At 39.1% G+C, this 17,029-nt stretch overlaps 1 protein-coding gene across 6 annotated transcripts in view; it reads left to right on the plus strand.

The window, feature by feature from the left end:
- Nucleotides 1-17,029, plus strand: part of DICER1 (dicer 1, ribonuclease III) — a 70,692-nt gene that overhangs the window by 12,572 nt on the left and 41,091 nt on the right. For 3 of the 6 annotated variants that reach the window (XM_034992733.1, XM_034992737.1, XM_034992734.1), the window contains exons 2-6: nucleotides 9,377-9,440; nucleotides 10,349-10,449; nucleotides 13,106-14,284; nucleotides 14,903-15,065; nucleotides 16,080-16,210. In XM_034992733.1, the coding sequence (XP_034848624.1) occupies nucleotides 14,141-14,284; nucleotides 14,903-15,065; nucleotides 16,080-16,210 (438 nt within the window). In that variant the 5' untranslated portion in view covers nucleotides 9,377-9,440; nucleotides 10,349-10,449; nucleotides 13,106-14,140. The remainder of the gene's footprint in view (nucleotides 1-9,376; nucleotides 9,441-10,348; nucleotides 10,450-13,105; nucleotides 14,285-14,902; nucleotides 15,066-16,079; nucleotides 16,211-17,029) is intronic. The other 3 variants (XM_034992735.1, XM_034992732.1, XM_034992736.1) reach the window with 3 other exon arrangements.

Consider the following 17,029-nt stretch of genomic DNA (forward strand, 5'->3'; position numbering starts at 1 on the left):
TTCTTTCTTTCTTTCTTTCTTTCTTTCTTTCTTTCTTTCTTTCTTTCAGAGGGCTCTAAATACTCTGGAAGATATGAGCCTGCAGTCGTAGTTTTGGTTCCTACTCCTTTCCCATTCTTTGTAGTCCCAGAATAGGTCAGTAATGTCACATGCTCTTAATTGTCCTCCAAGCCGAGTGTTCTTCAGTGGGGCTCTTGCAGCATCTCACCCCCTCCCTCCCTCCAGTACACAAAGTTCTCTTTTTTCACACCCAACATCAGGCCTATCTTTTTAGTGATTTGCATATTTGACTTAGCAATGAATTCATTGTGTATATTGTGGGATTGTGTAGGGGAGGGAGAGTTGCCAGATGCTGACATCTTCGCGGGTCCTATGGTAGAAATGAGGCTGAGGCAGAAGGGCAGACAAGGTCATTTGCCCAAGATCTTGTAGCTCACAAAAGGCTTCCGTCACCACTCTGACTTTGGAGCCTGCTTCTTTTCCTCTCTCACCTGGATTCTTTCTGTGATGTGTGTGTACTGGGTTTAAATGTGACATAATCGAGCGAAACAAGAGTGCTCACCTTAGGAGGCTGCGTTTATTCTGAGGCTGCTTCTCTTTTTTTGAAACCTCTCTCTAATTCCTGTAGTGGATGTATTTTTTGAAATTATATTTAGCAGTAATGAGTCTTCATCTTTCTTATTAGATTAGTTCAGTTTTTGGAACGGCCCCAAGTTCTCTTGGTAGCTAAATGTGGATCTTTCTCCAAGTGGAAATGGGCAATCGGCTGCCAAGGATAGAGAATCGTAGGTGGAGATAGGGTGACCAACCATCCTGGTTCCTCCAGGGTTGGGATAAGTGGGTGGATAGTGCCTGGAACAGGGGCCTTTCAGTGTGCGAATAGGGGAAGTTCCAGTATAATCCAGTGATTATAACCAGGAATGTCTTCTCTAATAGAGGAAATTTCAGAAGTCTCTTTTTGTATTGTCTTGCAGTGTTCCTGTCTCTGGACCTTGTATAGAGATTTGTTCTTGGCTGAGATGAGCTAGCGGAGAGCCCTTGGTGTATGCTGAGAATAGAAAAGCAGAGGCCCAAATCTTGCTTGAATTCCCCAGGATGAGATTTAGATCCCTGTGGAGCTATATATTAAGGTCCTTTAGGATGAAGCTCTGTCTTACCTTAACCTGTTGCACTGTTTTGCCACTCTCGTGTGGGACGAGTGTGTCGGCACACTGCTTGTAATGTCTCCACATGCTGGCTCCTCACTCCCGTGATGCCCTGTTACTGTCCCCTCCCTGACTGGGGTTGTTACTGCTCATCCTTCAGAACTGACTCCAGTCTGGTTCTCACCTTCTCCAGAATACAGGTTTGCAGTATGTATGTCTTGCTCAATAAATATTTGTTGAATGAATGAATCATTTAAGGGGCAGTAGTTAAACAAAGCTCTTTTAAATGGGGAAAATCACCTTAAATATTACTTTTTAGACTACCCAGAAATACAATTGGACAATTTTCATTTTTCTGTGTTCTGATAGTCAAACATACGTATCTGTTTTTAGTAGAGTTTTATTTTTAACTTTGTTTTAAAATATTTTCAAACTTATGAGTTGTAGGAATAGTATAAAGAATTCCCATATCGATACCTACATTTATCAGTAGTTAACATTTTGCCACATTTGTGTGTTCTCTCTCTCTCTCTCCCTCTCTCCCTGTATATTGTTTTTATTTTTCTGAACCTTTTTAGAATAAGTAGCAGGCATTATGCTCTTCACTACTGAATACTTTCAAGGTTCTGTTTTCTAAGAACAAGAGCATTCTCTTACATGATCACAATATAGTTACTGAATTCAGAGAATTTAGCATTCATTGATGATGATAGTTAAATTTCACCGGTGTCGCTGTAGGGGGAGGAAAAAAGGTTTTCCTCTGTGCTCTGAGTGGGTGGAGCCTGTGAATTAAATTCACAAAGGACAGATTAACAAGAGAAAAGATTTATTTTGTGTGCACGCTGGAGATTCACCCAGAAGGAGTGAAAACCCAAGGAAGTGGTTAGACTCGACAGTTTATGTACCATTTTAATAAAGGGCCATATATTGTGGACAAGTGACAAGACACAGGAATGGAGGAGTTTGGGCTTCTAGGGGTGGTAAATTGTGGGAAGGTGAATAGGTGATGGAAAATAATAGGGGTTATTTTGGCAAGGTTTGTGCAGATGCAAGTCAGTGCCGTCTTTAGTGATAATTATCATCTCCTCTTCCTGGTACTGGAGTGGGGAGGAGGGACACTCACAAAGCGACATTTATGTCCTGCTTTTAGGCAGGAAGGGAAAGAGCAAAGAATTCCTCCTTTATCTGCTATTTCTCTGTTGCCTTCAGCAAGGAATAATCCTTATGCCAAGGCAGCATATTTTCAGGTGGCCTATTCTGATCACCCTTCATCCTGGTCATGTCCTTCATAGCAGTGTTCCTTTTCTGATAGAGGATTCAGTCCAGGAATGTGCATTGCGTTTGTCTTGTTTGTTTACTCTTGTAATCTGGAATCACTTCTCAGCTTTTAGCTTTTATGATAACTGACATTTTTGAGGAACACGAGCCAGTTTTGTAAAATGCATCTCAGATTTGGTTTTTATGCTAACTCATGGTTAGATTCAGGGTTCTCACTTTTGGCAGGAAAACTACGTAACTGATATTTCCTTCTCAGTTTATCACATTTAGGAGATACATATCAGTTAGTCCCAGTATTGGTGAGGTCACTTTGGTGGAGGGTGGTGTCTGTCAGGTTTTCCCAGTGTGAATATATCAGTTTTTGTGAGGATTTGTAGGGAATCTGGACAGAGATACTTTGAGGTGATGTAAATATTCTTTTGTAAACTTCACCCAATAGTTTTAGCATCCATTAATGACTCTTGCCTCAGTTACTAATGTGATGTTTAAATATGGTGATTTTTCTGTCATTGCTCCTACATTTATTAGTTGACATTGAATAGAATTTTATCTGATTTTTTTTTTTTAAGATTTTATTTATTTATTTGACGGAGAGAGACACACAGAGAGAGGGAGCACAAGCAGGGGGAGTGGGAGAGGGAGAAGCAGACTTCCCACTGAGCAGGGAGCCCGATGCGATGCGGACTCGATCCCAGGACCCAGGGATCATGACCTGAGCCAAAGGCAAGCGCTTAATGACTGAGCCACCCAGGTGCCCCAGAATTTTATCTGAATTTTAAACCTAATAAAACACAGCCGCCTGGGTGGCTCAGTTGGTTAAGCGACTGCCTTTGGCTCAGGTCATGATCCTGGAGTCCCTGGATCGAGTCCCGCATTGGGCTCCCTGCTCCGCGGGGAGTCTGCTTCTCCCTCTGACCCTCCCGACCCTCTCCCCTCTCATGCTCTCTCTCTGTCTCTCTCAAATAAATAAATAAAATCTTTAAAAAAAAAAAACCCTAATAAAACACTGTTTCTAAAATCAGTCTTTGGGTTTTCCCAGTTATATTGTAACTTTAGAACTGTACATTGTTGGTGGAACATTTTCAAGGTTTGTATCAGATCAGATTACATTAATGCTGAAGATTTTGCAGAGGTTGGGAGTTCTGGGAGGCTGAGGCTGGAGGGGTGGGTATAGCTGGGATGCGGTCAGAATTATCATTGTGCAATGGATGCCTCTCTAGCTTTGGTGATTTCGGATCAGCCCTGAACTTTTCTTTGTTGGAGAACGGGGCAATGATGGGGGTCTTAAACTTGTTAAAATAATTTGGGTTGTTTCAAGTCTTTTAAAAGTAAGAAGTATCTAAATTGAATTTTTAATTTGACCTACAAAAAGATATGTATTAATTTAAGAGTAGATCAATAAGGTTTATACTGAACATAGAGTTAAATATCCATATTTATGGATATCTCTAGCTTTCCTTCAGTTCTATGTAAGTCAAATATGAGGTTATCTTTCTTTTGAAAAATCTTAACAATTTGCGGGGAAAATAGCAATAACAATAATACGTAAAATGGGACAGAAGATACAGATAAGCCCTGATTTGGGTGGTACAAATAGCCCCTGTGTGTTGCATGAGAGGGAAGTCAAATAATAGAGGTTTTTAGATTCTTGGGGGAGGGGTAAGTGGCAGGTGGAGGCACCATGTGAAGGTTGGGCTATACTTGTCACAGTCCTCTAGGGAAAGCAGATAAAACATGAGTGGTTGGGTATTCTGCACAGAGCTACAGTGTGGCGCTTTACTCCTTGCCCGGAACTTTTAATATGTTTGTTTTCCAGACTCATCATACTCAGCAGTCTCTCAGACTTATTTTGTCTCAAGACTAAACTCTCTTTAGTATTAAAATATACATGCATTATATTGTGTTAAAACAGCTTAACAGAGAAAATTATGGCCTTTTTTCCCTTCATGGATGTTCTTATGGGGTATATAAAAGATAGGCTAGAAGGTGGTCATGAATTGAGTACATTCTAGCATTTGTTGAACAATGTTTTTGTTGAGTAAAGTACAGAAGCTTGGAATCAAACATTAACCTTAAAACTCACTTTGAAAGTTAGTGGTGTATTAAGTGTTTGCCTCTTTTGTAACGAAATGGAAGGGTAAATGCATAGGAGGCAACATGAAGGGGAGGGATGGCTCTGGGTGCCATTTTGGTGTGTGGGAATGTTGTCTTTTTAAGAAGTATTCGAAGTACGTGGGCCATTGGCTGGCAGCCTAGAGATACTTTTTATATGGAGATTTTGATGGATGATACTTGTTAAAATGCTGTTTGACCTGTATTCAGTTTCAGTTTTGGATAAATCTAATTTTAGGCATAATGACATTGAAATGTAAACATAATATGTTTGTTACAGATTTACAGAAACCCAGAAATTTATTCGGGTCATAGAATAGTGCAAGAAAAGAAGGCTAGTGCATTTGTGGTTTAAGTCATAGAAACTGGGGTAAGTTTTAACCACATTTAATGGCTTAAGGGAGAAGTTTAAAAAATTTTTTTTCTGTTTTTTCTTTTCTTTGTCTTTGTTGGCTTATTTTTAACCTAAAACAGAATCATTTCTCTCTAGATTTATTTATTTAAGTAATCTCGCACCAACGTGGGGCTCAAACTCACGACCGTGAGACAGGAGTGGCATGCTCCATCAACTGGGCCAGCTAGGTGCCCCCAGAATCATTTCTCTCTAATTGTCTTCTTACAAATCATCCTTAGTATGAAAATTTGTTTTCCAATTCTAAATGTAGTAAGTTTTTCAAGTAGTAGGAAATTTTAGAATGCAGAAAAGTTTTAAGGAAAAAGAAATGGCTCATGGCAATAATCCAATCCCATCCTCAATTTTGGGGTGAATTTTCTCTCTCTCCATTCCTTCTTTTCTTCTTATGTTTAGTTTTTAACTTGACTTAATCATGGTCTTCCTGTAAATAAAAATGCTCTGCTTCTTTTTTCATTGTATGCTGTACCTTGAGCATTTTTGTTCATTATAAACTGTCATCATTTTTAATGGCTGAGTTGAATCGTATCATGTAAAATGAACCACAGTTTACCACACCATTCCCTCATTCAGTGTTAGACATGGAGCACTTTTTGCTATTTATAAATGGTAATGATAAAGGGAGCGTTTCTGTATGAGGTTTTTTGGTGTGTGTATTAATATTTTAGGATAGATTAATATGCAAGGATTTTAAATTAATAATGACAGATGTAACTGTCGGGGAACAAGAATTCCTGTCCTCTTCAAGGTCCTTCAAACTGGGCTGAGACTCAAACTGGCTGAAAGAGATTAACAGGAGAAAATCAAATGTAATAGTGTACGTACAGGGAATCCACGCGGACATGGACATTCCAAAGACAGGAAGGCATAGTGAGAGGTCTGTAGGTCATCCAGAACTAAGGGGAAGGGTGAGGGGTCTGGGACTGCAGAGGAAAGGAAAGCACTTCACAGGGCCATAAGGAGAAGAGCAGATGTTTGGTAATTAGATGTTTGCCCTGCCATGCAGATAGGTCACTTAAATAAAATTGATCTCTGCTAATAACCCTTATTCCGGGAAAGACCCTTGATTTAGATTCTTTTATGTGCTTAATGGAGGGGCAGAAGTTTCTTTTGAGCCCACAGGGTCTCGATTGCCTTCAGCTCAAAAGAATCTCCATGCAAAAGTGGCCCATCTTGGGGCAGCCTATCCTTAGCCCCTACCTGTCAATTAAAAGTAAAAATGGAAATATTTCTCTTGTGCTGTGTATTTCATTATCTGAAGATACCAGTGTTTAAATTCTTGAAATTATTTTCTTTTCTCTTTGGTCTTTCAATCTTTTGTTCCACCTTAGTCTTTTCATAGTCTATATTCACCAAATGGTAGTTGAGAAATCCTTGAAATCCTTAATACTTTTATATACCATGGATATTTTGGTTATTTCCTCTTTTTGGGTATTTTTATATTTTCAGACTTTATCCATTTGATGATGATGATTTCTTACCCGTCGTGTACCATTTCATTGCCTAAGAAATAGTTAAGTGAAGTAATGTTTTCAGTGATGTTTGTGGAGGCAAACAGAAGTAGCGTTTAGTATTTTTTGGTTTTTGCTTTTAAAAGAGAACTAGTGGACACAAAGCTATTTAATTTTATTTCACATTGTATACCGTATTTTGTGATTTAAATGTTTGATTTTCATTCTACTGTAAATTCATGATGACTAGGTAGTTCGTAGTTTGTGGTTTTCAGGTTCATCTGGTTAAAAATACTGTATAAAATCTTGTATACTTTAAATGTATATGATAATGCATTTTCTGTGCCGAATTTTAGGATTAATAGAGCATTTTACATTTTCTTTAATAAGTTTCTTAAAGTCTTACGAAATGCTTGAAAACAAAGGTTCTAGATAGAGATGGGAGGGTGGTTTTGTAAATACTACCATATATTGAGCGTTTCCTGTGTTGCGAGAACTTTTTTTCTTCCAAGCTTAACATACATGATCTTACTGAATTCTTATAATAGCCAGGGGTTATTTTGCGGGCAAGGAAACCACCTTAGAGGTAGCCTGATAAGCCGTGGTCTTGACACTGGAGTCCTTGCTGGTTTTCAGATGATTTTTAAATGAAAGATTCTTTAAAAAAAAAGAAGAAAAGAGTTTGCTTTCCAGATCCCTGGAGGCCTTCCTCTGTGCCCTTCCTACATGGCGGGCCTCTGAGGGGTGATTGTGTGTGAGAAAGTACTAAGGAGTGAGGGCATCACCTTGGCTTCTGAAGGCAAAAACAGCTGAGACTCCTCCTGCTCCAGCTTTAATTTAGAAAAGGAAGGCTGGTGGGAGTAGTTTTTAAACAACTTGGATCCTTTCCGTGTGCAGATTCCTTTTTAATGTAGTTAAGTGTTTGCACACTTAGCTCCATCTTCTTTTTTAAAAGCTCGTCTCCCCAGTGTAGTTGGGTAGCATATTTTAAGATTTCTCCAGTATTCAAATTCCAAGAAATGGAAATTTGTTATTTGGCACGAATATTATTTGAGGATATATTTTATGCCTTTTTTTTTTTTTAAGCCAGTCTTGAGGAAATGTAATTAAAAACAGAATCTCCTCCCCACGCAGAAAACCCATCCACAAAGGTAGAGGGAAGAAAACAGTTTTATTACTCGGTAAGCATTAAACCAGTGTGGTGATGTGCATTACAGGCTGTCCACTAAAGAGACTCCAAAGACAGAAAGAAACCCTACTCTTTTGTATAGCTAATTGGTTAGACACTTAACATCCATGTTTTTCAAGGTAGAATTGCTCATTTCCTCACATCTTTATGACTGGAGGTAGGTTTTGCGGTTTGGAGTCAAGTGACATTATTAGGCCTGCCTCTTCATAGGAAACTGGGAGTTTGGGCATTGTCTTTCTTGATGATTATGTTTCAGGGATGGCTTTCAGGTCCTTAGGGAGACATTCCTGAGATGTGAGACTGGCTAGAGGCTATTTAGCTTTTAAAAAGATTCACTTACATCTGGAGAGTATTGAGAAATTGTGAACAAAAGGGAGGGGGAAGGAGGCTTTTCCCTTTATTATCAACTGGGAGAATTAAGCCTCTTATTTTTAATTTGCCTCTATGCCAATAATTGTATAAATCTGTTTGCATCTATAGCCAAGGACTCCTTTAGTGGTTTTAGGCTTGGTTGGTTAAAATAATGCCCTAGATCTCCACAGCGTATTTGTTACTAGGATCTAAAGGCTTTTCAGACATTTCTTAGTTTTATCTGTTAGCTCACAGAAGTACATTTGACACTGTTTTAATGTCACGGTGTTACTGTTGTGTGCGTGTGTGTTTTGTCTTTTGTTCACCGTGGGACTTTATGGTAGTCCTGCTTGGGCTTCATGAGAGTAGGAAGGAAATCTGGACAGTGATATTTGTGAAGTTAATAATATCAGCATCTGTGACGTTTTATAATAAAATGACTTGAGTTGGGAGTTTTGTTGCCCGTTTTGGAAATGTGTACCAAGAAGCTCTAGATGCTTTTAGACTTCAGATGAGCAGGGTTAAGCTGTCTGTTGTTACAAGCTTTTGTCCGAAGGGCTACAGCCAGGTACTGGCTTTAAATGCCAATGTGGGTGAAGTTTATTGGTTTGTACTAAAAATTGGCTGAGTGTCTGGGATGGGGCACATCTTTTTCAGTTATCTTAAAGGGGCTTATCAAACAGGAGTTTGCATGTTTGTAATTTAAGTTACAATCATCAATTAAAATGAGAAAACTTGACCTATTGGTTCTGTATTAATGAACATAAAACAAGTTGTCATTGTACTTGGCGTGTTAACCCTCTGACGTATCTTTATACAGAATAGTCTAGGGAAATAATTTGGATAACTCAGCAGTAGTTTTGTAATAGTGGAATTGCATTGAACTTTAAAGGATTATCAGTGTCCTTATTTTAGTTACGGTGTTTCTAGAAAAGACGTGAATGTGAATTTGAACAGTGTAGGGCATGACACATCAGCCATGTTGGTGTCTTGAGTTTGCATCTGACTAGGTGACAGTATAGAATGGAATTAAGCATCAAAGTATGAGATAGCTTTAGAAACACGGACTGACACCAGGAGAGGGAACATCTGCTCACGTGAAGCATGGTACTGACTTACGTAGTGTTCAAGGAGTTCTAAAGCCAGATTTTACTGGGGGAAAATGTAATTTACTTTCAAGAATTCTCCCTTATATCTGATTGGATTGTACTAACAACTTTCAAACATTTTCAGTTGTATTAGAACATAATAAATACTAATTTTAAAGGCAGCTCTTTGAGGCATGTACTATTTTCTTGACTTTGAGTAGAAAAAGAAGTTATTGGGAATCTTATTCTGATAAGTTAAATGTGAAAATTTTGTCAAATAGGAATTTTCTTAAAGTTGGTTTTTAAAAATGAGTTTTATGTTCTAAAATACTCTCTCTGATTGCTTTTAGGTTACCTAGGGTATGAATTAATACAGACTTGGAAACTGAAAGAACTTAGAATCAGCATTTTGAGGTAAATATGTACATACTAAAATAGTGCTAAGGTTTCCCCATTCTGCCTTGTTAACCTTCTAGCAAACCAAACTTGTCTCTGAAATGGGAAAGTGTGACCTGTGCTCACATGTCCTCGCACCAACGAGACAAGACAGAGACATGTGTGACAGTTGCTTTCCCCAGGCTGCTGGTAGCGAAGGCACTGCCGTCGAGCGTAATGAGCACAAGCAAGAGTCGGGGTCACGTCCAACCAGATCAACACCTGGTGATGAAATTAAGCTTTCCATCTCAATACTTTACGCTTCCCTCGTTTTTGATTTATAATCTCTGAGGAGAACCACACTAAGTTTATATTTCTTTATAACAGTATTGTTGAACTGTGTTCTGAATTCTTTTATTCGTGAATGAATTCCGTAAAAGAGTTTATGGTGTGGATTTAACTGTGGGGTTTTTCATTCCATTTTGAGAAATTGAAATTACTGACCAATTGCATACATGTATCGAGGTGATTTGGATTTCTCAGCCAAGTGCCTCTTCTGGTGATCTTTCTTTCTTTTGTGTATGTGAATTTAGGAAATAACACATACTTGTCTTCTTTTATTTTCCCCCCCACCCCCATTATCCTAGCCACTATCTTTAGATTTTCTTGTATTCATTTTGAAATCTTTCTTGGACTTGCCTCTAACTTTTTCTTTTCCCCGGATCTCTAGGAATTAGGCATGCTATTGTTGCAGCTCATTCTCTTGTTGTTTTAGAGAGTAAGACTCTGTATTCTAAAGTAACCCAAATGTCTTTCGTTTAAAATTTAATACAAAATAATAGCCTTGTATTTAACTCTTCATATCAATAGGGGTTTCTTGTAGATGTGTTTATATTCCATTTAAGTACAGGAATCTTACATTTGGCTATTTTTGCATTTATTTTTAGAGCAGAAGCTTGAGCATGCTGTGATTTCCCAATAAACTGCTATCACAATGTCAAAATGCAGTTCAGACAACAGCAACACAGAGATCTCAAACATTAAAACGGTAAATCTGTGATTTATCATATTTGGAAAGAGGAAGAGAGTTTATTCGTGTGTTTTCCTCCATTATTTCTGAGTGAATAATATATGGAAGTTATGAAACAACTTCACTGATTTCATGAATGTAAATTGTCTGGCCAGACAGTTAAAATCTGTGATTGAAAAACAGTCACGGGGAGTTGTCTATTGGCTCTGGGAAAGCAGCTAACCAATAGTCAGCTCATCTGTGAGACTACAGGACTTCTACTGACCCGGGGATTCAGAACTTTTCATTACGACCAAGTTAAGAAAAAAAAAATCTATTTAAACATGTCAAAGAAAATAAAAATTGGCATAATTGTAGATTTTTCTGTTTTCACATTATTGGATTACCTTTTGAATTTTTTCATCTTGGGTTTGTGTTCCCTAACTCTGGGGCCAGCCACTGTATAGGAAGTGAAGGAGGATTAACTTAGCTGTTACGACCTATGGAGAAGTTCATTGAGAGGGTTCAACTGCTGTCTTCCATTTCCTTGCAGGTCCTCTCCTGCCCATCACCCCCCACCCCCTGCCCTCACCTCGAGTAGAAACGGAGAGGGTGTGGATTTCCAAAACATAGAGAAATAGCATTTGGACTGTGATGATTCTGTTCTATACGTTGTTGTGTGACACTCATGAATCTCTTGTTGAGTTTATCAGATATTTACGTAAACGTATATACGGTACACTGTAGCAGGAAATTGAAGAGCTACAGAAAATGTGACCTGCATCTTGCTCTTAGGGAGCACGTGTGCTGGTGAAGAATCAGGTGTGTACTTGTGTGTCTCTGTGCACACATGTGCAGGATGACATAAAATTGGAAAGGCAGACAGAAGCTGTTGGAAATCTTTTTTTTTTTTTTTTAAGATTTTATTTATTTGAGAGAGAGAGCACAAGCAGGGGGAGAGGGAGAAGCAGGCTCCCTGCTGAGCAGGGAGCCTGATGTGGGGCTTGATCCCAGGACCCTGAGATCATGACCTGAGCCGAAGGCAGATGCTTAATGGACTGAGCCAACCCGTTGGAAGGTTTTTATGACACTTTTCATTCTACAAAGCTGCCCTGCTTGTTTGCCATGTTCTGGGTGTGGTTTGGTACAGCGGGTGACCCAAGTGTGTGAGACCTATAGCTCCCGCATGCAAGGAAATCCCAGTCCAACCAGTGATTTTTGTTTATTTACTTTTTAAAAATCTTTACTGGGAAATAATTTCAAACGTATGGGAAAGTTAAAAGAGTAAGCATAGGACAAAGAATACGTGCTTTGCCCCATTTGCTTTACCGGTTGCACACTTCTCTACCTGTATGTGGTTTCTTTTTCTGACCCATTTGAGAATAAATTGCGTACACTCATGGTGCTTTACCCCTAGAGGCTTTGGGGTATATTTCTTAGGAATAAAGATACTTTGTTAAACAGCCATAGTGCAGTTATCAGCTTCAGTGACTTGAACAGTTTTATCAGGGGCTCTGTGAGGCCATTTCTGGTGTTGTCCTGCAGTCCAGGACCCAGTCTGAGATCACTCACTGCATTTAGCTGTTGTGTCTCTTTGTAGTCTTCTTTAATCTGGAACATACCTGTAGTTTTTCTTTGTATTTTATGCAGTTTTGAAGACTATAGATTCCCTTTTAAAAAATAGACTATTTTTTAAGTAGTCTTTTTTAGACTGTCTCTCTGGAGTAATTAATTATTATTATTCCCACTGTTATCCCTATGAGAAGAAGTGGTGGACAGAGGTGACAGTGGCAGGAGGAGAGGGGTGCTTGCGGGTTCCTGGCTGTACATGGTGTTTGGAGGTGGAGGAAGAGGTATTTGGGGATTTACATTGCTGCCTTCTTCCTGCTTTATTCTCTTCAGCTACCAGGATTTAGGCTTACTTCCTGACACCTTTCGCGCCATGTTTTGGATTGGTCTTGGAATAGTATTTGGCTTGGATGAAAAGTGAGTGGGTCAGGCTTGGGCATAAATAATTCCTGTAGGCAGCCTGTAGTAACGAAGATGTCGAGAGGTATCGCAAGGACGGTAGTCAGGTGGGAAGTGCCTGCAGTGTCAACCATGGGCTTCCAGAATGACCTGCCGCATTTCCGGAAGGTAAAGTGGGTTTAACTGTGGGTTCTGGGCAGCCCTATAGAGTAAAAAGCTTGAGTCATGAACCCGAGCGTGTGCGACCAGTGGGCCTAGGAGTTGGGCAAAGTGAACGCCAAGTGTGGGGTCAAAAGATGGCTGTTGGGGCTTTGGTTGAGTAGAGAAAGAGCACTTGTGTCTCATGAAGAACAGAGTTGGCAGCTGTCAGAGTGGACTCTGGAATTCTTGGCTTGTCGTCTTCCTCTGAGAAGGATCATGAGAATGGTTGTGCTGTCTGGTCCGGTGGCACCTGCCCTGCTGAGGTCCTGGGCCCCTGCAGCCCCGTGCCCCCTACTGCTTACTTGAGATCACACTGCTGGTAGCTGGATGTTGAGTTGTTGTCAGCTGAGCTCATCTCTGAAATCAGGACTTGGTATCGTGCCTGCGCCTCAAAGAGACTACACTTGAGACTCCTTGTTGGATTAGGTGGGACAGTTTGAATCACTGTGCTGTATCATGGTTGTACATTTCACGTGTTGGGAGATTCACTTGTCAAGGAACAAAGAGCGGGCTTCTTTCTTTCCAGTTTCATAGAGTGTTAACAGTGAACACTGAAGCAGTACGAGGGTGAAAACCTTCTTGCGGGGCAAGTCAATTCTGCTGGCAGTCAGAAAGCTGATGGACTTTCATGGTGAGGTTTGAGACTCTAACCCTCTATCTGCAGGTTAGGAGTTTTAAAAAGACTCAGGTTTAGTCTGTCATTTCATAGAATCAAATTTATCTTTGGGAAAGCATACATGAAACACAGAAGAGTGCTTACGTACCATGAAAAACTCACAGAATGGTGCACTGTCTGAATTTATCTAGGATGTGTGTAATTTTTTTAAAGATACATATTTAAATAGTTGGTCAACTGAGAAAAAGACCTTGTGTGTTTATGGGCTATGGATAAAATGACAAAATGTTGGCAGGCATTTGAATCTTTCTTATGTGCACGCACATTGCTAAATGCCTTCCGTCCATTATCTCATAAGTTTATCAATAATGGCATCAAAGAATTGACAAAGAATGTTTGAAATATATTTATGCACATATCGACATGTTTCGTATATACGTGTATGTTAAAAAAGGCATCATGTTCATATTTTCTTTTAAAGGTATATCAGAAAAGGCATAGTTCTGTATCACTAAATATAGATACGGGTTTTCTTCAAGGGTTCAGGGTATTCCATTGTATAACTCATCAGTTACATAGCTCATGTTTTTATTAATACATTTGAAAGCGTTTTCTTGCTTTCCAGTTATAATGCAGCAATACGTGTTCGTGTACTTTTATCTTTGTGTAGTCGCCTAGTTCGTTTAGATAAGTTTCTAGGTGTAGAATTGCTGGGTTGGAGAGTGTAGAACACTTGACTTTTTAAAATGATCCTCTTAGATCAAGAAAAAGCTAAAACAATTATAGGAAAAGTTTGAAAGGGTCCATAGGAATGATATTCTTATGTTTCTCTTGTTTCTGTGCTTTCTTTTGTTCTTAACCCTGCATGGTGGTGTAATGGTATTCTTTTTCCCTTTTGTAGTAAGCTGTGCTAGAGCAAAATGCAATGAAAGAAGCACTGGATGAATGAAAAGCCCTGCTTTGCAGCCCCTCAGCATGGCAGGCCTGCAGCTCATGACCCCTGCCTCCTCACCAATGGGTCCTTTCTTTGGACTGCCATGGCAACAAGAAGCAATTCATGATAACATTTATACGCCACGAAAATATCAGGTACTAATGAGAACACTAATACTGGGGCATTTTCACTAAAATGGAATAAATTAGCATATAGTTGACACGACTTATAGAAAACCCATTTACCTTTTCAGGCTCTCCTCTTCTGATTAATTTTCTCATTCCAAATACTTTTGTTCTTAATGGTCCTTTTCTTTTCTAACATCTGCCGGGTAATTGATTTGATAGTTTTATTTGTGAAGTTCATTATTTTTTTTTTTCCCTCTGAAAACCTCACTGCTCCTTAATACCCACTTGGGTATGTCTGTCCTCATGAGCTGGGTAGGAATTGAGATTGGTTTGAACCACCATGAACTGGCCTGTAAACTCGGTCATTCAGATTCTTCTTGAGAAGTTTTCTGTCCCCTGCCAAAATAATTCTTAAAGAAATTATAACTATCATTCCATGCATCTTTACACAACACAGCTGTACGATAACGGGCATTTTAATGCCTGTGATGAACGTACAGATATAGGAAGTCCGTTTTTTGGCAGATTTATCAGAGGGAGATTGTAGAAAACAGTGAAGTTTCCTGAATTAAAACAAAATCCACTTTCCCCAACTTTGTGCTTAGGTAAGAGGTGTATAATCTTTTCCCCCCGCTGTGTTTCTAGGTTGAACTGCTTGAAGCCGCTCTGGATCAAAATACCATAGTCTGTTTAAACACTGGCTCAGGGAAGACGTTTATTGCAGTACTACTCACGAAAGAGCTGTCCTACCAGATCAGGGGAGACTTCAGCAGAAATGGAAAAAGGACAGTGTTCTTGGTCAACTCTGGTAATAAAAAAATTACCATACGAAATTGCGTGGAGGAAATTGGATGGGATTTTATGGTGAAGCACAATTTCTCTGTGGGCATTAAGTTAGATTGTTGAAAGTGTAGAGAGTTTGAGAAATAATGTATTTGTTGAAATTCTGGTAGCAGAAACATCATTTTGACTTCTCTCTTAACTTGATAGTATGCCTCTTTTAAGTGTTAGCCGTTTTATTCCACAGGGGTTAAACTTCAGCTTTTTCCTTAAACGTAATTGCATTTAATTCTGATTCTGCATTTTTTGCTTGAGTGACTTCTTGGAACATCATCTCATCTAAGCCATGACCGTTATATTTGTTTTTGATGTTTTAGCTTTGTAAAGTATGTCAAAAGGTGCTTGATTATTAGATCAGTAACTTTTTGACTTACGATTTTGCTATGCCAGTTATTGAAGGGAAGTTAGATGCTTCTTAAAAGTTAGATATTCAGTAAGAGTTTATGATACTGGTTTTTATGTGTTTGGGATTATATATTAAGAATATAAAATGTGGACCGAAGCTGCTAGGGCACTAATATAACCCTGCCACTGCTCTCCTTTTTTTTTTTAGTTTGTTTCAGCATGTGATGTTCTTATGTACTTTAAATACATATGAAACTGTCTTACTTCTTGGTGAAACGATCTGATTTTACTGAAGAAAACAGGAGGGGTGGATCTGGAGTAGTTACCATTCTAGCCTTATATTATGCAAGAATATAATATACCGTTATATTCTTAGGTTGGGGAAAATCGGCCATAAAAAAGGAAGGTGGTATAAGGTTCTCTGAAGGGAATGACAGGGGGTAGGGGCTTGAGTCTAGTAAATGCGTTCTGGAGGATAACTTTGGAAATAGGATTTTAAATGGGCTATCTAAGGAATTGGGGGTTAGGTATGATATATAATAATAAAGATTTCCTTAGCTGTCTTAATCGTTAGTAGTCCGAGAGCCAACTAGATAAGATTTGTCATATTTACATGGAGTATTATATTTGTAATCAGCAAACCAGGTTGCTCAACAAGTGTCAGCTGTCAGAACTCATTCAGATCTCAAGGTTGGGGAATACTCAGACCTAGAAGTAAATGCATCTTGGACAAAAGAGAAATGGAACCAAGAGTTTACTAAGCACCAGGTAAGACTCGTAGAGAAATTTCACTTTTGAAATCCCTGCAAGTCCTTGGCTTCATTCATGAGATCACCTGTAGCCTTGAAAACTCTACTTCCCTGTACTTCCCTGTACTTTGTCAGCCTAGAAATGAGCCCTTACACCCTCTTTCTCACTGGAGGTCTCACACCAAAACCAAATAAAGAGTCATGTATGTTGCTGTCTTACTTCATAGAAGAGAATATGACTGATTTACTTGCTTGAAAAACACAACTTCTGATGGCCTATTTCCAACTTGTAGATAGCCTGCTTTTCAGAAAATTTATGCTTGGGTTGAAGGTCTTGAAACTGGAGACATTTCTTGGTTGAGATCTTTGGGTCTTTGAGAGACTTCCTCTAACTGACCCGTTTCTATGGAAGCTGCATGTGTGGAGGGGCTCTTGGGTGTGTGTGGGTCAAGTGGTTGAAAGGGGCTTCCTCACCGACCGGGAGCAGTCCGCAGTGACGAGTATGTCTCGTGGGATTGAGGGATTGTCTGTGGGATTGAGTCTTCATCAATAAAACACTTCAGTGTCCACACACTGATGAGTGATGACACCATAAAAAAGAATGTTGAGTCTTTGCTTTCTTCCAGAAAACCTTGTCAGTTTAATGGGAAAAAAGAGGAAAACATGGTGTGAATTGTTTTGGGAGTTAATTAGACTGATAGGCCTCATCAGTCAAAATATGGCTGTAGGAACTTGAAAACCTGAAGTAGATTTAGTAGATTTATCATAAAAACATGGTCTCTATTATCAAGGATTTTTTTTCTCATAATCTCTTTCCATATTTTCCTAATTCTGCTTC

Source organism: Mirounga leonina, unplaced genomic scaffold (genome assembly GCF_011800145.1).
Source record: "Mirounga leonina isolate KUSES-001 unplaced genomic scaffold, KU_Mleo_1.0 Mir_82, whole genome shotgun sequence".
Taxonomy (NCBI): domain Eukaryota; kingdom Metazoa; phylum Chordata; class Mammalia; order Carnivora; family Phocidae; genus Mirounga; species Mirounga leonina.